The sequence below is a fragment of the Crotalus tigris genome, unplaced genomic scaffold (genome assembly GCF_016545835.1).
Source record: "Crotalus tigris isolate CLP2741 ecotype Arizona unplaced genomic scaffold, ASM1654583v1 scf7180000024506.7606697, whole genome shotgun sequence".
NCBI lineage: Eukaryota > Metazoa > Chordata > Lepidosauria > Squamata > Viperidae > Crotalus > Crotalus tigris.
The window spans coordinates 1,476,294-1,502,269 of NW_024100678.1; the positions used below are offsets into that span (position 1 = coordinate 1,476,294).

Genomic DNA, 25,976 nt, shown 5'->3' on the forward strand with positions numbered 1-25,976 from the left:
TCCGTCAGCAGCCACAGCCTGCCGGCCCCTCGACTGGCACACTCTGGGGTTCCGCAGCCCACCGCCAGCAGTTCAGAGAAGCTGCCTCTGAGCTGGATAGCTGGCCGACAGCTGAGGGGGCAATGCAGTGGGTCGTGCCCGGGAAAAGGAAAGCAAGGCCAGGAGGGATGGGACGGGGGGGGGGAGGAAACCAGCTGTGCTGGGATGCATCCAGCCACGTGGGACCTCAGCAAGTTACCGGGCGGTTGGTTGAAGAGGAACGGTTGCCATCTCTGGGGCACGGCATGTGTGCCCACAGAGAGGGCTTTGAATGCCACCTCTGGCATGCGTGCCATAGGTTCGCCACCATTGACTTAGTGTATAGTAATAGTTAAGGAATTAGACATCAGAGTCAATCTCTTACTGCAGAACATTAAAAAAGCTGAGATCCCCTCTTGATGCCCATGTATATTTATAGGAAAGATGGATACATTTAATAGTCCTAATTTGCAGATGCAACTCAATAAGTAACTGTTTCTTCACCAGTGCAGAAAGTAGTATGCTTTCTTCATAAACATGAATTTCAAGTTTGGTCTTATTTTAAAAGGAGAGTTAGAAAAATTCTAAGCCAGATGCCTCTTTAAGTAATATTTTATTATAGAACAGGCAAGTGTTTTTTTAAAAAAAGGAGCTACAAAAAAAATCTGCACAAATTTAGAAACCATAAAATGTCCATTTTGAACAGCAAAATTAAAATTCTTCAAGAAACAAAATATTTTCTTATTTCTTGAAAATAAGATGAAGCTTGTAACATAAACTCAGTACATTTCAAAACATCAAAAAGTCTACAAAACAATAGCAATTATTTTCTATTACTATTCAAGATTATATATTCTAAATAGGAGAGGGAAATTAACATCTAACCAAAGCAGAACTCCCCACCCCTGTGTGGTTATAAATTTAATTTGGCATGTTTTTCACACATTGCCACTAAGTAGTGCATTTACCTTAATAACAAGGAGTGCCACTCAGCCAAATTACATAGTCTGCAAGATCATAACTTTCAACGGGCAATGTTTAAATGCGTGCTTTACATTTCCATGAATACTGCCAGAATTTTTAACCTGCATTTATTTGTTCTTCATTTTTGCCTTAACCAAAAGAATTCATTTTTTTAAAAAAATCCCAAAATGTGTAGAAGTAATGTCATTCACAGAAGAAGCAGAAATGAAGTGTATGAAAAGAACATTTGTAGAAAATGAACTGATTTTGCAATTTGCATATACAACTAGCGTTAGATATAGCTAAAGGTTTCTCTTGGGACAGCTGAACATGAAATTCAATATAAGTTAAAACAAGCCTTTTTTTTAATCTTTTAGAAAACATAAACTCCTGCACCCGGTACACACTTCCAAGGGATTCAAAACAACATACTGAAGGAATTTATGCAGTTCTATGGTTTCCACAGCTTCAACAACCCATCTTCACTATAGGTACCAATCAAATTTTGGTGGGGATGGTGAGCAATACCAATGACATCCTTTTCATGAACCTTAACATCAGAAAGGAAGAAGAAACAAGATTATCTCCAGAATATAACATCAAATGAGGTATTTTCTATACATACCTTTCTTTATCATAAAAGAAAAACAAACTTCTAGAAAATAATCAAGAAAAAAAGTGTTTTCTGGAAGAATAGATTCTGAAACTAATAGACCGAGCTTAGACAGCAAAATTTACTGCTTTAATAATAAACAACAATCTGACTACTTGTTTCTTGTGGTTTGGATACCCCTATTAGTTTTCCTACAGGAAAAGCAGAAAAATTAAATTTTGACTTTGTGATTGCGGATTACATCTGATTTGATTAGAGAAACATAGTGGATTGTTAAATACATGGTTATGATTTACTTACAGTCAATGGGTTATTGCACGTGAGATTAAAGTTAAACTATAGGCCTAAATCCTAAATAAGTCCTGAAAAGACACCACAAAGCAGGCTCCCAGACACTCCCCATATCTGAAGACATCAATGGTCAGCAATGTTAGCCGGCCAAGGGATTCTGAAGTTGAAGCCTACACATCTGGTGGATATTTGGGTTGGAGAAAAGTGGTGTGGCAGTCAGGAAACAGGAAGCAGAATTTTGTAAGCTTCACCAGTGATTTTTTGAGAAGAAAATCTGCTCTGCCAGAAGTAAGTGTAAACTGGGGAAATATTAGATTTGGTGGAAAAGCCTATAGGGCCAGGGAGCCAAACCTAGCCTCTACTGCATACAGCAAAAGTCCCCAAGCTTTTGGGCACCAGGGACTGGTGCCATGGAGAAAGGCTTTTCCGCGGACCAGAGGGGGTGTGGTTTTGAATACTGCCTGCATCCTGAGGATGGAGATTTGCTTGTTTGTGTGGCCCACTTGCTGGCATGCTGTGGACAGGTGCCGATCCGCGGATGGGGAATTGAGGACCCTTGGCATACAGAACTGCTGCTAGGTTGTTACCAAGACACCATCTGCTACCCACCGTCAGTGTTCTCTCCAGCTTCCCAGTCACTGTGCTGAAACAGTAGAGGACAAAATCTTCACCCACACAGTAGATCCACTCGCCTCGAGGAGAAAGGGCACAGCAGACAAAATCACCACCTTCTCTCTTACCAGAGCTGAAACTTCTCACAATCTACCAAGTTGAAATATTAACAAGAAAAAGGAAATCAGCAGCCAAGGTACAGTATTCCTTTCTTGTGACTATGCGCTTCCAAAGGACAGAGAGTGAAAATGTTAGGGAATTGCAATCTCTAAATGCAAAGTATTAGCAACAGCACAAGTAGCAAACAGATCCTCAGAGGTTAAAGGACGCTGATGGACAAAGAGACTGAGTTTTATCTCTCCAACTGGGTGGGTGAGCTGAAATGTATGTATTAAATCTTCACTGTACTTTTGATTCAATACATAGTACAAGTATTATGATGTGCATATTTCAAGCGTCGCTAGCTCCTTTCCTTTTGTCTTTGGAAATATGTTAAATACACCACAGGGAAATATCAGCTAACTTTACAGTATATAGGAGATGTGCTATAACTATGTTATTAGAGACATGTGTAAACCTTTATTTAAAATATATATATAATCTGTAAGCTGCCCAGAGTCGCCTTATAGGAGAGATGGGCTGCATAAAAATGTAATAATAAAAAATAAAAATTAAAAGTAGTATCAATATTACGGGCTAATATATGAGGAAAAGAGGGTTTTTCCCTCAGTACAAGTTTCTGAGATCTCTTAAGCATTTGTTAAATGACTGTTCACTGAAGCAAATTCTAAGAACCTTCCGAACCAATTTAAAATTGTGTACAAAAGAAAATAGCTACAAATAGCTACAAATATAAGCTAAAATAGGGCCTTTCAGATTATTTGGGAATCCTAAATATTAATTCAGCATCCTCAACCAATCAGTGCAACACTTAATCATGGCTTTGAAAAGCCTTACAAATCAGAAAGAGTGGAACAATGGCTTCCCATGGTCAACTCTAGCTATTGAGTCCAAAAGGGACACTGATTGTATTCTCTCAGACTTTAAAATCCAATCCAATCACGTACTTGCCCCTGCATGTTCATGATGACAACTGTATTTGATCTGTTACAAACAACAAAGTGCTCTGGATTTTTAGGCAGGAGAATCACACTGTTCACAGTGATGTCTGTTCCAGCTGTGCTACCCAGAGATTTGAAAGTGTTACAGCATTCTGTAGTCTTCATATTCCAAACCTAACAAATAAGCAGGAAAGGAAAATATGCAAATTCCATATTAGAATGAAACCCAAGCTACCCCATGTGTGTGTCTTCATGCAGGGTATATAATGGCCCTAACCATAGCGTTGTTTCCCATAATAGATAGGCCCTTTCTCCATCTGTATACACTGCCTCTTACAATGGGCACTAATACAAACATTCCATTAAAAAGTGATTTTAGTGCAATCAAAAAGTCAACCCGCTCTGTACCAATATTAAAAACAAAGGGAAAAAAACTACTAATCAGTCACTTAAAAGAGATTGACCCGTAGAGTGCATCCAGAAGCTAGTTCAACTCAAACTATGGTGGGTCTCCAAAGACTAAAAAAAAATGATATGTCTGAAAGAGCTGCAGCTAAGCAGAAATTATTTATGAGACTGAAGTTGCATTTAGTTCAATTTTACCTGGGCCAGGCCCTGCACAGCATTTGTAAATATTTCTGTGTTCAGGTCAGGTAGGCCTCAACTTAACAACAGTTCATTTAGTGACTGTTCAAAGTTACAACGGCACTATTTTTCATACTGACGACTGTTGCCGTATCGAAATTCAGATGCTTGGCAACTGACTCATATTTATGACGTTTGCAAGTGTCTTGGAGTCATGTGATCAGCTTCTGTGGCCTTCTGACAAGCAAAGTCTATGGGGAAAAACCAGGTTCACTTAACAACCGTGTTATTAACTTAACAACGGCAGTGATTCACTTAACAAGAAAGCTCATAAAATGGGGCAAGAAAGGTCGCAGAATGGGACAAAACTTACTTAACAACGGTCTCGCTTAGCAACAGAAATGTTGGGCTCAACTGTGGTTGTAAGTCAAGGACTACCTGTACTACTAAGAGTGGGTTTCAAAAAAAGAAGTAAGGAGCCAAAATTTCAACGAATCATACAAATTACACCCGGTGATCAGGACCTTGGCGCGTACCTTCACAGTGCCATCAGAGGATGCACTAATAATATAATGTCCATCTTGTGTAAATGTAGCTTCATTAACAAATGAGGAATGACCGCGAAATTCCTTGAGAGTCTTCCCTGATTTCAGGCCATGAATCCTGTTTAACGGCACAAAAACTACATTAGGGTTACATGTCCGAGTCAGACGGAACGGCCAAATGAATTGCAAAAGGAGACCTACCGGATTGTCTGATCAAAGGAGGCGCTCAGAATCTGGCTGCTATCCTTTGAGAAACTCAGGCAGGTGACACCTTTGCTGTGGGCTCTTTCAAATCGCCTCAGACACTGCCCACTCTGAATCTTCCACACCTTCAGAGAAACCAAGGAACTGATGGTTACCATCGCACGACGATAACATTTCCCGCCAAATTGCCTCGCTCACTCAGGTGGACCCAACACATATACGGCTTATGTTCTTACGGATAAAATAGATTTCTCCATGGCAGCCGATTGGCCACTGTTGGGGCAGAATGTTGAACAAGATGTTCTTACACTCAAACGGGCCCCTTTTATTAACTGAATATCTGAAATTAGTGAATAGCACTAAACTGCCAGTCCATGATGTGTGCTACCAAAACAAACAAACAAACAAAACATAAAAGAAAAACCAGAACAATCTGAATTCCAAATATGCACCCAGAGAAAACTGCTCTTTCCTGCCCATATTTCTGCATGATTCACTCCCATAAACACTGTTTCCTTCTATGCAATCTTGGACGTAGAGAGGAGCAGTTTATTTGTCTGTTTCTTTATACCGCACGATTGGGGATTGTGCAAATTGTTCCTGCTGCTAAGAAAGAGTAGAACTACTTTCCTTCAGGAAAATACTTCTAATCTCTACCCCATGAATCCATGCTTAGAAAGCAGTACAGAAACTCATGGAGAATGGACAAAGAACAGATTCTCAGAAGATGATTAATTCATACTCTTGAGCCCTGCCAAAACTCTCCATATTGTGTGTCTGTCAGGTCTCAGAAGTTCAGGAAACATGGCTTATAAGGGAGTTGTTGGGTACCACATTGGGCCTCTAGCATACCTTAATTTTTCCATCTTGTGCTCCAGTTGCTAACATTTCCGTGTCTCTGCTGAAACACATGCACAGCACTGCATCATCCATCATCATAAAATTATCCTGTGCCTGGTATTTCAGGTCCTAAACAAAGCAATGAACAAAATAAGTTAATAGAACTAAGAAAAGAACAAGCATCAGGAGGAACAATGTATACAAAATTCATTTCAGGAGCCACACTATCCTAAATCATACTATTAAAATCCAGACTGGTGGTGGCGCTCCAATTCAGAGGGCAATTTTAGATCTAAATCAGTGGTTCTCAACCTTTTTAATGCCGCGACCTCCAACCGGTCATAAGTTGAGGACTATTCAACTGGTGCAGCACCGTTTGCAGAATGGGACTTTTGGCGGGTGCAGCAGCCAATAGAATTAGACTCTATTCAAGAGAGTCTATTCTATTGGCTTTCAAAAGCCAATAGAATAAAAGGGAGTAGCACAGCTAAGGAAAAGGGGGAAAAAATGGCGGACTGCGTTGTTTGGCGACCACCCTGAAATGGTCGTTCGACCCCAAATGGGGTCCCGACTCACAGGTTGAGAACCACTGATCTAAATCATGAGATTCTTTGGAATAGAATAAGTCAAGGATTGAAGCTAAGCTCTGCTATACCCAAAGTGTGCACTTCAGATGTTGTTAATTGTTACTCCATAAATTTGGGATTTCCAACATTGTCCTTATCATGTATACAAAAACAATCAACATTACTGTCTCTTTGCAAATCTTCTCCCTTGCCCATTTTTCTCCACTCATATTTATTTCCAATTTTGAAATGTAAAAATAACCAGCAAGAATTAAGCATCCATTCTATTTTCCTTTCTAATCTCCCATTCCACCAGATAAAGATAAAGCAAAGAAGAAAATGTTCGATATGGCTCATAGATCTTGCACCTCCTAACATCTTTTACTGACTTCCATTTTGAAAAGGACTGTAATGAGTGCATTGCACTGCATTGCTTTATTTAAAAAAAAAGCAAACAGAACATTTGGTTTGGCACTGTATACCCTAATTTAAAATTCCATTCCAATTTCATCTGGCATTCCAGAAGAGTTCATATTACTCATCTTCATTTATTGTGCCCAAAGAATTGATGACGTGTGGTGAGTAATTCACATGGCAGTTAAGAGGAGTCATAGAATTACCTTCCTGATTTTCCCAGTAGTAAAGTTCCAGACTTCAATAAATCCATCCACAGAACCAGTGACCAGATACTGACCATCCGGAGAAAATCGAGCACATTCCACGTGAGACTTCTGACCAAACTGTTTTATGGGGATAAAGAAGTAGCATATAATAAATAATATATACTAATCTAGACTGGAAAGGTAAAGACATCCTCAAATTAAACTTAGTCCCCACTGGATACGCTGATGGGGTTCTCTTGGCAATTGTACAAAAGTAGATTGCATTGCCTTTCTTCTCTACAACCCTGGAAATGATCGCTCGCTGGTTGGAACTTGATCTTATTTTACTCTTGGATCCAAAAAAAAAACCACATTGGCTTGATGCTGTACCTGAAGCATTGTGCAACTTGTGCCTTCCGCCGACAGCAGTCACTTACCTACCTACCTACCAGCCTGCTTGCAAACCACCTGGGATTTGCCATTTCCTGTCGGTTTCCGCTCTGCTTTCATTGGAAATTGTGAGGAATTTGCCAGGAAGTCCTTTCTTATCAATAGCAACAGGGACCACTGGGATTATCATTCTTAAGCAATGTGGTCGTGTGATGCCATGCTTTACAACTGTATCACTTAGTGTCAGAAATTCTGGTCCCAATTACCATCGTTAACTGAGGATTACTAGTACCTACTGCGGAGAGAGGAGGATTGATCCAAGTCCACCCAGCTGGCTTTGTGCCGAAGCTGAAGCTCCCGGTTTCTAGCCTGGCGCCTTAGCCACTGTACCAACCTGGCTCTCACCCAATTCTTTACTAAAATCAACTTTTCTTTTCAGTTTTAAAAGTACAAGAATAAAAATGACCTGTACGTCCACTGTTTTAAAATATAGAATTCTTGAAGTCATCTAAAATATATTAGTTTTGTCAATGAATCACAGTAGGGTCCTCACAAGGTAAATCAAATAAGCCACATGATACTTGAATACAATACTGCACCTAGTCAGTGAGATATTTTAAGCCTTACGTGCGTTCCTCATTTAATCCAATTGAAATTCCCTCATCCCAGAAGGACTTGAGACCTGTTGCTGAAATCATGGTGAAGGACAACCCACCTTAATATGCCTACTCAGCTGTGTGGGGAATTTTTCCTCTTCCACATCTTTGACGGCTGCTTTTCCTCTGAACAAGTCAATAATCATACCAGGGGGGAGTAGCCCCTGATGCTGCTGCCATTTCAGGGCCTAGGATACCAAAGAGGATTACAGACACAGATCGTAACACTTTTGAAACTTCATACAAAAGGGCACTTAGACATTTTTTTTAAAAAAAGCTTCTAAGCACCATATTAAAGACTCAATGAGCAGAGGTGGCGCAGCAGTTAGAGTGCAGTACTGCAGGCCACTTTAGCTGACTGTGTTCAGCAGGTCAGCGGTTCAAATCTCACCGGCTCAAGGTTGACTCAGCCTTCCATCCTTCCGGGGTAGGTAAAATGAGGACCCAGATTGTTGGGGCAATGTAAATATATATATATATATATATATATATATATATACATACATACATACATACATACATACACACACACACATTGCTTACTGGTGTACACCGCTTAGAGAGTGCTTGCACTTAAAGCGGTATATAAGTCCAATAAATAAATAAATAAATAATCTTAGGCTTTAAAGAACGATCAGTCTTCCATTTCATACTCATTCATTAAGCTTAAGGGGGGGGAGGAATACCTGTCCTAATAAGGCCATAAGACGAGATGGAGGTACCACACTAACTTCACCAGCCAAGGCCTGGGCAATGGCAGCTCTCCGCTTCTCTTTGCTGCTTCCATCTGGGTATGCCTGAAACGCAACAGTCGTCGTTGGATTTGCATGTTGCCAAATTCATTCAGATCCACAGACATACAGAGCATTAACTTTCTTTTGAGAAATCTGCCACTCAACGAGCAACTTGTCTGGACTGTCAACGGGATGTTTTATAAAAAATTGACACACACACACACACACACACACACACACACGTGCGCAATTCTAAATCCACAACACAGTTTTGAGTTTGGGGGTAAATTCGATAGAAATAACTATATTGGGAAAGGCCAACTCTGTTTAGTTTGAATCAGAACAAAACCTTAATCCAACCTTCTACTTATTGTTAAAATGCACATTACTTCTGCTTTATGATAGCTTCAGCCAGAGAAAGTGGAAGGCATATCAAGATATGTGCCGGCAAAGAAAGGAAAACAGTCCTCACAGTTCAAATGTTACCTACCTTCAAAATAGCAATCTTCTATGTCAATACGTAATAAAACCTAACCATCACTTAGACTTACAATTACTATATTCTCAGAAACGACCAAACTTCATGCTGACAGTCTTTCTAACTGGTATCAGCCAAAATTTTTCTCATATACAGAGAAATTGAGCAATGTAATGTTACGAATAAATAATTATTTTTGAAGAGCATACCCAATATACAAATATTAATTTTTGTTCCTCATTGAGTACTGTGCGGCAGAATTGAATCCAGCCAGCTAAGCAACATTGATTGCTTGTTTGTATAAATTACATTGATCTAAAGGCAAATAGAAAACAAAACAATTTCTGGAAATCAAAAGAATTAAGTTCTGGAAAGGCAATTTCCAACTTTGAGAAGAAAGTTAGTATCATATGTTTTCCGAACAGAAGAAATTTATTCTGGCTTATAAAATAAAAATACACGACAAAACAATATATACACACACTGACCAGTCACAGGGAATGAGAATATACAGGAAGGAACAAAAAGCCTTTTTCTGTCATTTATCAAAACAAGATCTGGACGAAGAGGGCTTCAAAGATATAATAGTAGGTAAACAAAAAGTAGGGGCCATAACTGAGAAAGCTGTGAGCAAATACTAGATGAGATTTTCTACAGTTTTAGGCACTCACAGCAAGTTTGTCAGCGAGCCTGACCTACAAAGATTATCACATGTGCACAATGAAGCATCCCACACAACTTGGTCAGGAAAGGGCAAAGTTTATACATAGACCAAAGCTAATACCAGATACTCCCAGTCATGGTGATTTCTTAGCCTTTAATGACAGTTGTAACTGTAGACCTGTTCTTTTTGAGGAAAGAAAGCAAAGATTCTCAGTTCCTATTATCTAAAAATCATGAACCCACAAGATTTCTATTTGTGAAGATCCAATCTTAACTGATTGGCCCTGTTCTAATCCATCACTATGACTGTCCAACAACTCGTTCAGACCATACATGCCCTATTATTGGGATTTCACCATTGCCTTCTTTTGTGTTTTATTCTTATAAAAGGAAAGCTCCTTTTAGTAGATGGGTGGTTTTATAAATTAATTAAATAAATGCATAACCAACGTTAAAAAATTATAAAGAAATCGAACTGTTGTCACTATACTGGAAACGCCCTCACTCTCCTCCGCCCTCCATAATTTCTCTACGACTGTCCCAGTGACTTTTATATAAATGTTAAATAGAATGTTGGGCAAAGCAGTGCCTTTTGGTACCCAACAATACCACTGCCAGATCTAAAAGCACACTCTGTTATGTAAAACCATTCTGCAAATAGGAGAAGTAACTTCCAACTCATACAGACAATCCAAGAAGAGTAGATTGTTAATTATATCAAATGCTTTCTCAAAAACAAGCAAGAGCAACAAAATTGCACCCGTCTACTCTCTCACGTAAAGAAAAACAGAGCTACCATGTTGAGTCTATCCCAAACTAGGTCAGATCTCAAACTGAAATGTAACCAAGAAATAAAAAGCATTCTTATTTATGACACATTGAAACAAAATGTCTAACAGGGAACAATTCTAAATTTTAGATAAGGCGCAAGATCATGGGTCCTCAGCCTCTTTCCTCTGTATAAAATCATATTTCTCTTTAATGTTTTATCTTTGTATATACCTCAACTTGTTTAGACAGGCCAGGTTCAATCAGAATTTTCAAAGAAAAAGCATGCCACTTTAGGTAAAATTAGTCAAACAAAGAATATGTGAGGTAAAAGGAAAGAAACCAACAGAGAATTTTAAATTCTTAACACTATTTCAACAGAGGTACCTGAACCCATCCCAAAAATATTAGAAATACATCTAATAACTTCTTCTTTTACCAGTCCTAAATCTCTTAGAAGACAGGTAACATTTATCTACCATTTATTAATTAAATTTATATTCCAAATATATCATTGCAAAATGCAGAAATTGGTAAACAAGCTAGATCTTCCATTATGCAGAAATGATTAAATGAGATGTATATTGCAAATTGTAAATGAGAAAAATAAAGTAAACCTAATTAGGCTAAAGAAACAGCAATATAATATTATTTAAAAACCACTTAGCCTAGTGGTTCCTTCACATATTATTTAGCATAACACACGTAAAAAACTATGAGCTAACACAGTTTTTACCTCACGTGGGTCAAAATAGGACCTAGCCAAAAGGTTTTCAAGATGAATATATCGCTCTGGTTGGGTTTGCTTTAACATGATCATTGGGTCAGTTTGTCTCAGAAGAGATCTAGCAGCACCCAATTCACGAAGTTCTATCAGTTCTAGAACAACCTGAAACATCAACAGAAAAGCATTATTAGTCATACAAACATATGCTAACGCACCAAACTATTACGTGACTTGTAAACTATTATGTGACTTGTAAATTTAAATGGAATTACACAGTTGATGATCAATGTTAGCAAAATTTGATTCAAGTTTCAAAACTGAAAAAGAGTGTAGACCATAAGTCTAGAAAATTCTTATTTTTTAATGAAAAAAAAATAACTCAAGTCTGAACAGGGATGTATATAAAATGCACTAACATCTTTAAAACTATTATGTGGTACCGGTATTATATTGCAGAAGCACGGTACAATACAAAGCTTATATTCTTGGGGGGGAAAAATCTTAAAAAATTACTCAACAGAGTGTAAAAACTGGGGAAAAACCAGATTGCATATAGAGCTAATATAATGTTATATTAAATAGGAATGATTTAATTTTCAGAGACAGCAGCAACCATAAATGTCATGTTATCTCAGACAGCATGTGCATAATGACAGCGTGACATAATGTAGTTATGTGATGATGCCGTGATACTTGGCATATATATTAAGTTGTGTTATCTCCATGATCATACATATGATACATCATACGTGTATCATCATTTGCCTCTCTGTTCAAAAACGAAAGATGGATATTCTGCAAAGATACAAAATGCCAATTTATTTTCTAGCAATTCGAAATATAGGCCAACAAGTACAACTCAAAATATTATTGCACAAAGCTTGCCGACCTGCTCATACAGATCAATGAGTGTTTTGTCTGGCAACTTGAGGGACTGTATGGCTTGCAGTACTGTATCCCAATGGCCACTGTTAATATCCGCCACAAAGCTCTCAATGCTGTCCACCGTGTTCAGAGACACTGTTGTTTCTTCTTGCAATGCAGCCAGGGCCCGATGAAGGCTGTTCTCCTTCAGATATTGCATGATTAAACGGATGACACTGAACAAAACAATTAGCACAATTAATTACTGATATTTATTCCATCTTGTCAGTCCCTCTCTCCCACACAAATAACATACTATCTTATTAGAAACCATTTTCCGATATTCATTTCTGTCTCAAAAAGGGAAAAATCCAATCAGAGCTTAGTAGCTACACAGTAGTGTAGTGTGCTAAGAGATGCTTTTGCTCCTTTTTGATTCTACGGGTAAATCCTCGACTTACAACAGTTTGCTTAATGACCATTCAAAGTTACAACAAGCCCTGAAAAAAGTAACTTCTGACCATTTTTTCATTCTTACAACCGTTGCAGCATCCCCATGGTCACGTGATTTACATTTGGATGCTTGACAACTGACTCACATTTATGACGGTTGCAGTGTCCCAGGTTCATGTGATCACCTTTTGCAACCTTCCGACACAAACAACGTCAAAGGGGGAAACCAGATTCACTTAACAACGGCGTTATTAATTTAACAACTGCAGTGATTCAGGTAACAAATGTGGCAAGAAAAGTCGTAAAATGCAGCAAAACTCACTTAACAAATTTCCCACTTAGCAACATCCATTTTGGGCTCAGCTGCGGTCTTACGTTGAGGACTAGCTGCATTGACACTACCAAATTTATTTCCTTCTCTCACCCCGCCCCCGACACCCCATTCGCCCGCCCACTCCACCCTTCATATGTTTTCGCCTTTCATATGAATAACCAGTAAATATACAAGCGCAAAGCTTCGGCCGCCTTCGGAAATTTCCGGAATGAACTTAGAGCAACCCGGTGCTCCCCACGGGGAAAAGAGCAGGGCGGCGGGTGAGGAGGAACCAGGCCTGGGACAGGCCAAAGGAATCTGGCACCGAAACTCAATACCCGACCGGCCCCTTGGCCGACCAGCGGCCCCCCTCAGCGCACTCACTCCGAGGACTCGATTTCTATCGACATGTTGAACTAAGCAGACCCGCCACTTTGGACAGCGAAACACAACGCCAGCTCCACCCACCGCTCGTTCACTTCCGGGTCAACTCCTCCCTTTGTATCATAGATACACCACGTTAAAAACAAGTCTCGATGGCTTTTCACTTCCGGGCTCCTTCGACCACTTTCCCCTCCCTTTCTTCTTTAGGCTTAGAGACGCGGGGGAAAACACCTAGTGAGAAAAACATGCGACAGATGTGATTATACAGCAGTATATCTGTCAAGTAATAGCAAAAAAGAAGTTTCTTCTGTTTCCGAGTCGGGGGGGAGGGGCTTTCCGATTGAAGATTTTTCAGCTTGAGATGTAAAAATGTTTAAAAAATCAATATTATTCAGTTTGGATTTGGCGAACAGACGGGCGGTTCATTTTAAGTCGACGACGGAATATTGATGAAATCTGGCAATGGTGGTATTTTTTTTTCTAAAGGCTACAGCGGAATTATAACCTGCCTTTACTCCCCCACCCCTCGCAACATGTTATTAAAAAGTGACTTTTTCTAGAATTAAAAAAGAGAAACCCATACATTTTTAAAACTCTGGTTTCGCAACACTATGCACACTGAAATATTTTAACTGGCGGAAAATGGCACTTGGTTGCCCAATAGTATCGTACAAATATTTCTGCAGATCGCCATTGCTAGGCAGAAACAAGGCCTAAGGCTGAATCTGAAGGGGGAAGAAATGTTCACTGTTATAAACTTCCAAATGGGTTCCTTAAACGCATGTCCCGTAGTAGAGGATAGCAATACTGTATGATTTTTACTTTTCGTACTTCTATGATTTCATGATTTTGGGGGGGGAGGGGAATGAGACAGGTCAATCCTTGTCACGTGACATGACGCGCACGTGACCCTACAGTCTCGCTAATCTCGGGAGTTCTAGTTGACGCATGTCCCGCGGAACTATTCCGCTACCTATAGGGGAAAAGGCATTGTGACGTCACAGAATTCGAACCGCTTTTCTTTGGCTATTTGCACTGGCCCCTCCCACCTGGTTCTGCTTCCAATAGAGTGGCTCCACAGGTGGGTGAACTGAAATCCTTCTTCACGTACGCGTTATTTTTAATAATTGAATTTATTACCAGGAAGCGGTAATAGCATTAATCTCGGGTGGCGCAGTGGTTAGTATGCAGTACTGCAGGCTTGCTTCTGCTGACTCCCGGCTGCCAGCAGTTTGGCAGTTCGAGTCTCACCAGCTCAAGGTTGACTCAGCCTTCGTCCTTCCGAGGTCGGTAAAATGAGGACCCAGATTGTTGGGGGCGGGCAGTACACTGACTTTGTAAACTGCTTAGAGAGGGCTGTGAAGCGGTATATAAAGTCTATTGCTATTGATATTGGTATTTGTAGCCAGCCGTAATAGTGTAAGGGTGCGTGTATCTTGATGTCTCATATAAATGCGGCATCTTTTGCAACAGGAGGCAGGTGTCATCGTTTGCTCCTCCTGCATAAGCCTGTGGACGACAGCCACTATCGCAGTTTAGACAGCTTTCAATGGGAATTGAACAAAACCTTCAGTGCCAGCTGGTGGTGAGAACACCTGCAAGATCCTTAGCAAAAATACAGCTGCTTTAAAGGATTCAAGTGAATAGTACATTCAGACTTCTACACACTCCAAAGCAAATAGAAAAGGCTGTATAGCACAAGTGATCACTTCCGCACCGTGGCCTTTGCCATCCTGGAGATGACACTGAACGATGCATGCGGGGGTGAAAAAAGAATGATAAAAATGGGAAGCAACCGTTTGTAGTGAGCACAATCTTGTAGAACAGGCATGTCAAACTCGCGACATCACGTGACTTTTCCCCCATTGCCGGCAATGGGTGGGCGTGGTTTCGACGTGATGCATCCAGCCCGCAGGCCAGTAGTTTGACCTGCCTGTTGTACAAAATCTGTTTTAGTGTATTTCAGCAGAAATCAGAATTAGAAAGAGTGCTGTCAGATTCTTGATACAGCATTTCCTGTGATAGTTTCTAGTCCAGTGATGGCGAACCTTTTAGAGCAGTGGTTCTCAACCTTTCTAATGCCGTGACCCCATAATACAGTTCCCCATGTTGTGGTGACCCCCAAGTGGGTGTGGCCACCAATAAGAGGGAGTAGGACAGCTAGGGAAAAGGGAAAAAAATGGCAGACAGCATGGTTTGGCGGCCCCCATGAAATGGTCGTTCGACCCCAAATGGGGTCCCAACCCACAGGTTGAGAACCACTGTTTTAGAGACTGAGTGCCCCAAAACCACCCCCTGCCCCCACTCCGCCTCCCGTCCTGCCTGCTCTGCCCCTGCCCATCCCCTGCTCCGCCCACCCGCAGGGCCATGCCCTGCCTCCATGGCCCACCAGGCAGCCCTGCAGCGCCATGGCAGCCACGCCCTCCGCCCACACTCCACAGCATCATCTGCACGCTATGGGGCACGAGGGTGGAGTCTTGTCCCTGCTGCCTGGCTATGTCCTTGGCTGCGCTTCTCCGTGCAGGCCGCGCCCGGGGGCGACTCTCCTCCAGGGGGGCTTCTGGTGAGGAGGGGGCCGTGGGGGAGGCGGGGTTGGGGCGACGGTGTGCGTGCCCACAGAGAGGGCTCCAAGTGCCGCCTCTGGCACGCATGCCATAGGTTCGCCACCACTGTCCTAGTCTCTTGAGTCTACCCACTGCATCAGACCACATCTTTTCCAGTACTTGCTATACCTAAAAATTACTGCTGAAAATGTTGGTATCTCGGCCAGAAGATCCTTGTATGTTGTGCTAGTGTGCACTGGATTTCCTTGTTGAACGTCAGTGTTTTATAGGTAAAATCAAGACTTAACCTGACTTTTTTAATCTTCAACAGGAGCTAGGTGTAATATGTCTATTGGATTATAGAATTTACAGTATCTCTCTAAGTCAGTGATGGTGAACCTTTTAGAGACCGAGTGCCGAAACTGCAACTCAAAACCCACTTATTTATCGCCGGGTGCCAGGTGGGACCTGGCCCACTGGTCATGGCAGACTGGGTGGGTGTGGCCAAAATGGGCATGGTCACCTAGATGTTGCTCGGGGGGAGGGACGCCTGTGGGCAGTGTTGGGGGATATCCAGGGGGTCTCTGGCAGGTGGGGCGGTGGAGTTGAGGTGAAGCAGGGCAGGGATACCATTGCCGCGGGGCAAGGTGAGACAGGGACCAGGGCAGCTGCTGCCTCACACCATCGGCCCCCACACACAGAGGCCAGCGAGCGCATGGGAGCTGCTGGTGTCCGTCAGCAGCCACAGCCTGACGGCTTCTCGACCAGCATACTCTGGGGCTCCACAGCCCACTGTCAGCAGTTCAGAGAAGCCACCTCTGAGCTGGACAGCTGACCGACAGCTGAGGAGGCGATGCAGTGGGTCGTGCCCAGGAAAAAGAGAGCATGTGAGGCCAGGAGGGATGGGACGGGGGAAGGAAACCAGTCATGCCAGGATGCATCTGGCCACGTGGGACCTTGGGCGGTTACCATCTCTGGGGCATGGTTGCCATCTCTAGGGCATGGCACGCGTGCCCACAAAAAGGGCTCTGAATGCCGCCTCTGGCACCCGTGCCATAGGTTCGCCACCACTGCTCTAAGTCATGGAATGGACAATTTTAAGTTAAGAAATGGTAGCTTCACATGGTTGGGGGTGAAGCTCAGCTCCTAATTGTATGGATACAATTGCCACCTGATTGATCATTACTTAAGACTTCCAATAACAGTTAATTTAAGACTTCCAGTTAATTTAATCTAATCCATCAATGCCATCCATTGTTTTTTATTTTCTTCAGCCTTGTCTTTTTGGGACTAGATTTTCTAGTTTCAAATATGTGAATTTCTACTTCAAGCATCAGCCTTTATCTGCTCAGGTTTTATAGTTATTCTGGTGCATAGTGCCTCCTAATAAACATCTCAAAATCCATAATTCTAAGAAATCTGCCTTCCTTCCTTCCTTCCTTCTTTCCTTTCTTTCTTTCTTTCTTTTTCATTCATTCACTCATTTGTAAAATTTATTAGACGCCCATCTTCCCACATGGTAATTCTGGGCAGCTTACAATATTAAAAAAATAAACTATCATTTATAATTATATATAAAGTAAGGCAAAGATTTCCCTGTCCAGTCATTTCTGACTCTAGGGGGCAGTGCTCATCTCTGTTTCTTGGTCAAGGAAGCCAGCGTAGTTGAAGACCATTTCCATGGTCATGTGACCAGCATGACTCTACGGCCTACGCCAAGGCACACGGAATGCTGTTACCTTCCTACTGAAGTGATACCTATTTATCCACTTGGATTTCCTTGCTTTTGAACCAAGTAGGAAGTAGCTGGGGCAAGTAACAGGAGCTGTTGCGTGGCACTTAGGTCAGGAACCTGGGCTGTCAGCTTTCCAGCTAACAAGCTCAACGTCTTTAACTGCTGAGTCACCGTGCCCCAATACTATAAATGAAATACTACAAATACTATAAATTCAACCTAGCTAAAAGGATGGGAGGGAATATGTTGAGAGGGAAAGAGGGTGGGATCTGTTGTTAATCAACACTTACTTTTACCCTTTCAGTATCCATAGCAATACATGCCCTGTTAAAGAAAGGCTATTTTAATCTTTATTAAGTCGTCCTTATTTTTATCTAACTTCGTTACTGTGGCTTTGCCTTAGGATCTCTCTCTGTAGAGATAGAAATAGAGATCTTTCTATTTCATTACTTATTTGTTCTTGACCTATAAATTAAACATACTATGTGTATGATCATTGCACTGAACTTCTACATTATGCACTCATATCCTGCTTTAATACTACTCTCTTTAATCTTCCACGGATTTGATCCTAATAATTTATGTGTTCATGTACTGGCAGATTGAAATGCACTTCACTGTTTTCTGTTTCTTATTAGGGCCTCATTTGATTTCAATGTTATCTCTCAAGTGATATCCATATGCAAAATCTGTGTTTTTTCTGTTTGAAACTAATATCAGCCATACACAAAGAATTCTCTCCATCAAACATTATTAGCTTGATCCTTGCATTATTCTTCTAGTTCATCTTCCTATTTATCCAGATTCCTTCATTTCTTACAACTTTGTTTTTCTTCATTAGCGGTATTCCACCCTTTCTCAAAGCTGCTTCTAGCATATCTACCAGTTTGCCATTAAATTCCTCAATATTTTTCTCTGTTGCATCTATAGTAGATACATATAATTGTATCACACTGTTGAATATTAGGCTCCCATTAACTTTAATTGTTACAATCCTATTGTGAATAAATTATAGCCAATCATATATTTAATCAAACTCGTAATGAGTAGTAATGCCACTCCATTATCTTGAATGGATTCAGGCTTAGAATAGTATATCATTATTAAGTGAGTTAAATTTTTGCTAGATATTTTGTCACTCACTAGAGGCATATTGACACTTTGGTTATGTTTACATTTCACATAAAAAATATGCATTGGTAAATTCAATTATAATTTGCTGCATCAACCATAAACTCAATTAAGCATAAACTAATCACACTGGCTATGTCCACACAACTGATCAAAATCACAGCCAACTACATTATAGGTGAGCATGCTATGTGTGAATGCAGCCCTTTTCTCCTAGCTCAGTGGTTCTCAACCTTTTTAATGCCGCGACCCCCAACCGGTCGTAAGTTGAGGACTACTCAACCGGTCGTAAGTCGAGGACTACTCAACTGGTGCAGCACTGTTTGCAGAATGGGACTTTTGGCGGGCTCAGCAGGGCAGAGACAGCCTGGACAATTCCTATTGGCTTTTGAAAGCCAATAGAATTAGACTCTATTCAAGATAGTCTATTCTATTGGCTTTCAAAAGCCAATAGAATAAAAGGGAGTAGCACAGCTAAGGAAAAGGGGGGGAAAATGGCGGACTGCGTTGTTTGGCGACCCCTGTGAAATGGTCATTCGACCCCAAATGGGGTCCCGACCCACAGGTTGAGAACCACTGTCCTAGCTGGAGAAAGAGATAAGGAGCGAATTGGGGAAGGAGGCATGATAGGACCAGAAATTTCTGAAAAGCTAGACTCAGTTTCCATTACATACCAGCCCATTGTCTTTAGGTTTGAAAATGTCTCCCACTTTCCAAATACTGTGTAGAACTTCCTTTTAAAAACACACCTGGCATATAGATTGGCATTCTAGCTTCCTGCCATTTGTCTGACCAAAATAAATACTTCATTAAGACTGGAAAACCAAGCCGGAAGGTTTCCACATATTAACCGGAGAGAAATGGGCATTTTCACCCAAGGACTTGGCATCGGTTTTAACCAAGTCCAGATGTTGATCTCATGGGGCTGACAACGTTTGAAAGTTGAATGGATTTATTCATGACTCAGCTTGATATTCACGATTTGGCAACAAAGATCATCTTCCTTAAAAGTCTGTAGGTGAAGATTGTGGGAAGTCTGTTTCCTCATTTGTAAGAACTCTTACCTCACCTTGCATCCCAGCTTCTGGCCTTCAGCTGCTCTTCAGGCTGTAACAGAGAAAGATGGTCTGGTGATTAAAGGCCACTTGCTTATGTCCAAGCAAATGCACATAACACCAAGTGGGAATGGGACTGGGGGAATGGGATAATATAGAAAAAGTAATTTTATGTTCCTTTCATATGAATTTTGCAATTCAGTAAATATCCTTCCCACTGCCCGAAGTTGTGGTAGTTTGCTTTGCAGTAGTGATTTTAAACCAGCATTCCAAAGCCCTCAAAAGAGAAGATGATCATGGTTTCAGTCTGGTTTTTTAGGATTATAGGAAAAAAATGATGGCAGCATGGAAGTTCCAATAGCTGGGGAGAAGTATAGAAGTTATCTGAGGAGAATATGTTTGACTGAGCTTTATGATGATACTTGACCTCTGAATCCAAAATTGCCTATACCAGCCTTCCATGGTCTGTTACCCTGTAAAGCAGACTTGGGCCTTTTATGGCCTTCAGGCCACATCTGACTCTTTGGCTGTCCCCTGCATGAGGTCAATTGGAAATTAGAAGTCAAATGTAAATAAGCACACCGCAGGGGGCAGTAGAAGAAGCCAAGTTGGATCCAGCTCTCAGCAGTCACTGCGCACTCCTTCAGTCAGCTGATGGCCATGGATGGGTGAGGAAAAAAAGCACTTCTCTGCCCCTGCACAGCGCTCACCCCTCGCCTGGAGCAACCCAAGATGCTGGGATGACAGAGTCTGAGGACATCAAACCAGGCTACTTTGCCAAACGAATAGGTTAGGCCAGGGGTAGGCAACCTTGGCTCTTTTATGACTCGTGGACTTCAACTCCCAGAATTCCTGAGCCAGCCATGCTGTCCACAAGTCATAAAAGAGCCAAGGTTGCCTACCCCTGGGCTAGGCTTATTGTGGAGCACATCGAGGCTTATTTTGCAACAAACAGGGATAGAGGGGAATGTACAGCTCTCCCTGAGAATTTTAATAAAATCATTTTTATGTACCAGTAACCACTTTCTGCAAACACCAGGACCTCCAAGAAGCATGCTTTAAGAATTGTGTTTGTTGTGAGAAATTATTTCCAGCTTTGAATGATAGAAGGAGGGCCAGATTTGTGTTTGGAATAATAAAATAAAATAAAAAGGAATCAGATGAACAAACCTCTATATGATAAGGAAGTTCTCCACTCTGTTTCTTTAATCACAGGAACTGTTTTCCCAAGATGGATCTCTTAAAAGGAGACAGATGTTTTTAAACAAATGAGAAATGTATGTAAACCAAAATAAAGTACTTTGACTTTGAGAAGTGCATATCCCTATGGTTTTCTCTGCAACACAAATTGCAATACTAACCAATGAAACTTAAAGTGGCATCACATTACACTGTTTGGTAAGAAATTTGGCATGCTTGGTTCTAAGAAAGACACGCACACACACACACACACACACACACACACACACACACAAATTCATTGATGCTTACTCTTTGGAAAGAGAATGCAGGATCATAATGCCAATGTATAATCAAGAGTTCTGAATAAATCCAAGTTGGGTAATCAGAATGTGAAGATGAGGATTTAAAGATAATTACCGTTGTTTTTCCAGAAAATTTAAACATGCCCCCATGTCCTCTTGCTCATTCCTGTTCTAAAAATCTTTTTTTTTTTTACAATTTGCAGAAACCAGTTGATCTGAAACTGGGAGTAATATAAAAATAGAGTTTTCATTATTCTGAATGACGTTAATAATACTAAGCAATTATGCTTCTTTTAATGCCACTTGAAATCTGCTCCAAAATGCCCAAATCTGCCCAGAAATAAGTCCTGCATATTCCTATTAAATCTGCTTTTCAAACAAATTGCTGGGGTTTGCAGTCTTTAGTAATATATATATATATATATATATATATATATATATATATATATATATATATATATGAATATGAATATGAATATTAAAAATGGTGATTCCTGGGTAGACTCATGTTAAACAATAAAATATATGAACACCAGGAAGTTACAAAACTATAAAAAGTTTTAATAGAATAAAACCAAGCTTTCGCTGGCTTCTGCCAGCATCATCAGGGTAGCGTCCAGTCGATGGGAGAAAATTTTATTTATTTATATATGACATAAACATATATAATAAATATATTTATTTATATATGACATAAACAGATTTCGGTTTTCACTTACTACTCTTGACTAGTTTATGAGTCACCGCAGTGGTTTTCCTAGAAGTCTTTGCCTTGGTGGTCACTAGCAGGAAGAAAAACTTGGACATCTCATCTTTCCTCTGTTTATTCAAGTGATGCCAAATTTCTAATTGACTCAATAGTTCTGTGGCAAAGAACACTTAGTGTTGCAGATTTTGCACAAACACGTTGCCAAAGCCCCGTTGAGTTTGGTTTTACTCAAAAAGCTTGAGACCTTCACAAAGGCTCATTGGCTCATTTGCCAGCTTGGTGTTTGCCAAATCCCTGTCTTAGTGCACAGAACTTATCAGGGTATAAGATAGTCCTGCCAGATCTGGCAGTAAATGGATACTGCAGTGTCTTTTCCAAGAACTCCTTGTTCTTATTCTTTCATACATGACTAAAAGATTTTGGCATTCTAGTCTCCATATCTCAAGGGCCAAAGAAGACTACGGGCCTGCAAAATGAATTCAGTACTGCCCTTCTAGGCATCTTGATCAGCCTCTAGGCTTCTCATCCTGGCACTCAGCAGGGACTGAGGAAAAGATGAAGGCACAGCAGCATAAAGATGACACAAGGAGCACTTTCTACTTCCAGTGGAAAAAGTTCTGAAGAAATATTTGCCCAAAACATTTATGGGTAGTGTGAGGGTTGAGGGAAGTTAGCCCAGAGAAGGAAATATTAAAAGGGCAGAAAAATATGATTTTCCTCAAAAGGATTTTTTTAAAACCAAACCTGGCCCCAAATCTATCCCTCTGCCCCAAGCAAGAGCTAGCCCCATACAAATGCAGATGTAAAACCATCAGAAAGTTGAAGTCAGAGCACTCAAGAAGACAAAGAGAAAATCTGCATGCCCCACCCACCCAAACTCTAGGAGTCATTAGCTCCATCACCTGGGAAGCAGGATATGATAATAGGATTAAACCACAGATATCAAGGCCTAGAAAAACACTCAGAAATAGCCTCAAGGTTCATGCCACAGGAACAGGAAACTATTCCAAACAAGGCTAGAGGGGGTATAAAAACCTACTGCCTATGTGCTCAACTCCTCTTTCCTCTCCTCTGCTCTTTCTTGCAAGGACCATGTTTCTGCTTCTTCAATAAACTGTAACCTTCTTCCCAAAGCAGTCGCCATGTTGCTTATTTATCCCCGGCTTGGAAGAACCAGGATGAAGACTTACTTCTGACAGGGTGAAGGCTTGTTCTCCGAGCTTGTGGGTTGATTTATGAACATTTTGTTACCAGGCTAGGTAACATCTTCATTTCTTGGTAATTGACAATATTGAAAAAAAGCAGAACTAAAATGTTCATAGGGATCTGATATATGTTTGGTTTGCTGCCTTATCAGCCTTGTAAGATAGCCCAGAAAGAAACGGTGGACAGATGACAAAAAAGCTAAGAAGGGAAGCCAACCTGATGGCTGTGTTTCTTTGTAGCTGGAATAGGAGGGGAAGGCCAAGTCTTCCTTCCAGCCAGGAGTGACATCACAGAAATGCCTGTCTGCCAGATGGGGAAAAGGTTTTCGACATATCTGGATCTCCAACTTGCAATGCAAAAAGGCTGCTTTTCTGAGGACAGTGTGTGCCATTCAAGAAAGAGGTGGGGGAAAACATCCTGATCTGATTATGTGTGGAACAGAATTGGCAGCCGCTGCAGGGTTAGTAATTTTTGCATGAGTAAAGCTTTCCAGTGATGGCCCAGTAATTGCTTTGTCTGCAGAGGCTCAGTGTTTGTATTGCAAGCTCTCAAGTAAACTTTTCATTGTTAAAATGGCTAAATATATATATATCTCCAAATCCTCCTAATCCCCCAAGACTCATATCTACATTATACAGCGACAGCTTTAAATAGCGTGATGTAGGACTGAATGCCTGCAGTTTGCACCCTTTCTACATCATTGCCCTACTGCTGCAATCTTGCCTTCTGAAAATCTTTATAAAGTATGGTTCCTGGCCCTAAACCAGAGGTCTCCAACCAGGGACTGGTTCCATGAAGAGAGGTTTTTCTGCAGACTGGAGGGGGCGTGGTTTCATGTACTGCCTGCATCCCACAGATGGGGCTTTGCTTGTTTGCATGGCCCAGTTTCTGGCATGCCACGGCCCAGTGCCAGTCCACGGACTGGCAGTTGGGGACCCCTGCCCTAAACAACTTTTCATTTCCTAGACTACAACAGTCCCTCTTGGCTTTGTCCCCAGAGTCCTGACTTTCAAGCTGCAGCACAAGAGATTCCTTTATGTTAGAGTCCACGTTTTGGTTTGAGGGGTAAAAGAAACTATGTTAGAATTGAACAGCCCTCCCTCTCAACAGAGGGGGAGGAGGAATAAGACAACACCTGTCTTCATTCTTCAATGCTGCCCTTGCAGCAGCAGTTCCAAGAAGATTCCACAACCAATTGCACCTTGATTCAGGTGATCCCCGAGGGCACAGATAAACTCTCAAGTGGCCTCAACAGCTCTCAGAGAGCTCTCAGAGAGTGCTAATGACCAGATGACTACAAAGAAACACAAGCATTCCATCTCTCCCCCCCACACACAATCCTGTCAACCTATCCTCCCATCCCTCCATCATCCAGTCTTAAGTGTCAGTATCTATCCTTCCAATCCCTCCATCATCACAACTGGATGAGAAACAAAATGTTTTCTTTTTTTTCCTCAAGGAAAAACAACAACAGTCCAGTTGTTCTTTGAAAAAGCACCTTTAAGACAACTATGACCTGGATGACTGAGAATCTCTGCAGACAAGAGGCTCCTTTTTTTAGAGCCACACTTAGCAGGTACAGGCAGATGCAACAGCTTCTTTCTGATTAAAAAAAACAACAACAACAGCTGATGGGAACTTAACCTTTAGGGAACAAAATAGAACTACAGTATCCAACATGCCCACAAAATCAACCACAGCCATGTCCCTCAAGGCAAGGATCAGAGAGTAAGCAGACAATTCTGCAACAAAGCTCTGTAATTAATCCACTTTACACTAATATTTTAACAAGGCAATTCTTCATACTAAGACTTCATACTAAAGCTAATGGTGACTTCATGGACATAACCATTTAATTTTCTTGACAACAGTACAATTGATTTCCCATCCAAGATGCCACTGACTCCCTCCAGGATGATTTACTGGCTTTCCAGCCAAGCTTGAAGTCCTGGGATAACTTTGAGGATTCCTAAACCAAATCGTAAACCTGTTTAGCGAGGCCTGAAATGTCTCAAGTCGCCTGTCCCTGGATTAGAGGAACAGACTTGTGATGTAATAATCCATGATGCAAGTAACTTGAGTGATAATTATTTTCTTAAGTTTCAGCTTTGAAAGTACTTTAGGGAAAGCTAGTTTAAAGCAAGAGTTGCTATTATAGTTCATGCCACTATGTGGTATCAGTGTTCTGTGTTCCTCTTTTAGATTATTATATTCATATTAAAAAGTGTCAAAAGTGACTTAGTGAGGTGATCTAATATACACCTTCTCTAGCTTACTGAAAAATTGTAAAACTCTTTTTAATACTTTTTTATTGGAAACTTTAAGGAAAGCACATAAACAGGCAAAAGTAAAGGTAAAGGTTTCCTTGTCCAGTCTGATCTAGGGCACGGTGCTCGTCTCCATTTCTTAGCCAACGGAGCCAGTGTTTGTCTGAAGACATTTTATGTGGTCATGTGGCTAGCATCGCTGTTGCCTTCCAAAATGGTACCTATTCATCTACTTGCATTTGCACGCTTTTGAACTGCCAGGTGGGCAGGAGCTAGGGCAAGTAACTGGAGCTCACCCCATTGCGCTGTGCTCGGGTCTTAAACCCAGGCTGTCAGCCTTCCATTTTTAATTGCTGAGCCATCACGCCATCTATAAACAGATACAAGAAAGATTTTTTTAAAAAAAAATAGAAGAATATAATTCAGATGAATAAACTGAGAATGTTGTAATGTTGTTAAGGCTGTAACTTTTTAAGGTATCATTAGTTATAAAAAAATTAAAGATATTAAATGTAT

The 25,976-nt window shown here is 41.0% G+C and overlaps 1 protein-coding gene across 1 annotated transcript; it reads right to left on the reverse strand.

Annotated features, from left to right (window-relative positions):
- Positions 1-614: 614 nt before the first annotated feature.
- On the reverse strand, positions 615-13,443 carry SMU1 (SMU1 DNA replication regulator and spliceosomal factor). The gene is made up of 12 exons (XM_039333628.1): positions 13,331-13,443; positions 12,206-12,416; positions 11,326-11,478; positions 8,633-8,743; positions 8,006-8,134; positions 6,919-7,038; positions 5,745-5,861; positions 4,890-5,017; positions 4,680-4,806; positions 3,565-3,732; positions 2,495-2,647; positions 615-1,531 (listed from the first exon to the last, which is right to left on the reverse strand). The coding sequence occupies exons 1-12, from the start codon at positions 13,354-13,356 to the stop codon at positions 1,433-1,435; spliced, it is 1,542 nt and encodes a 513-aa protein (XP_039189562.1). The 5' UTR covers positions 13,357-13,443; the 3' UTR covers positions 615-1,432.
- Positions 13,444-25,976: the final 12,533 nt, after the last annotated feature.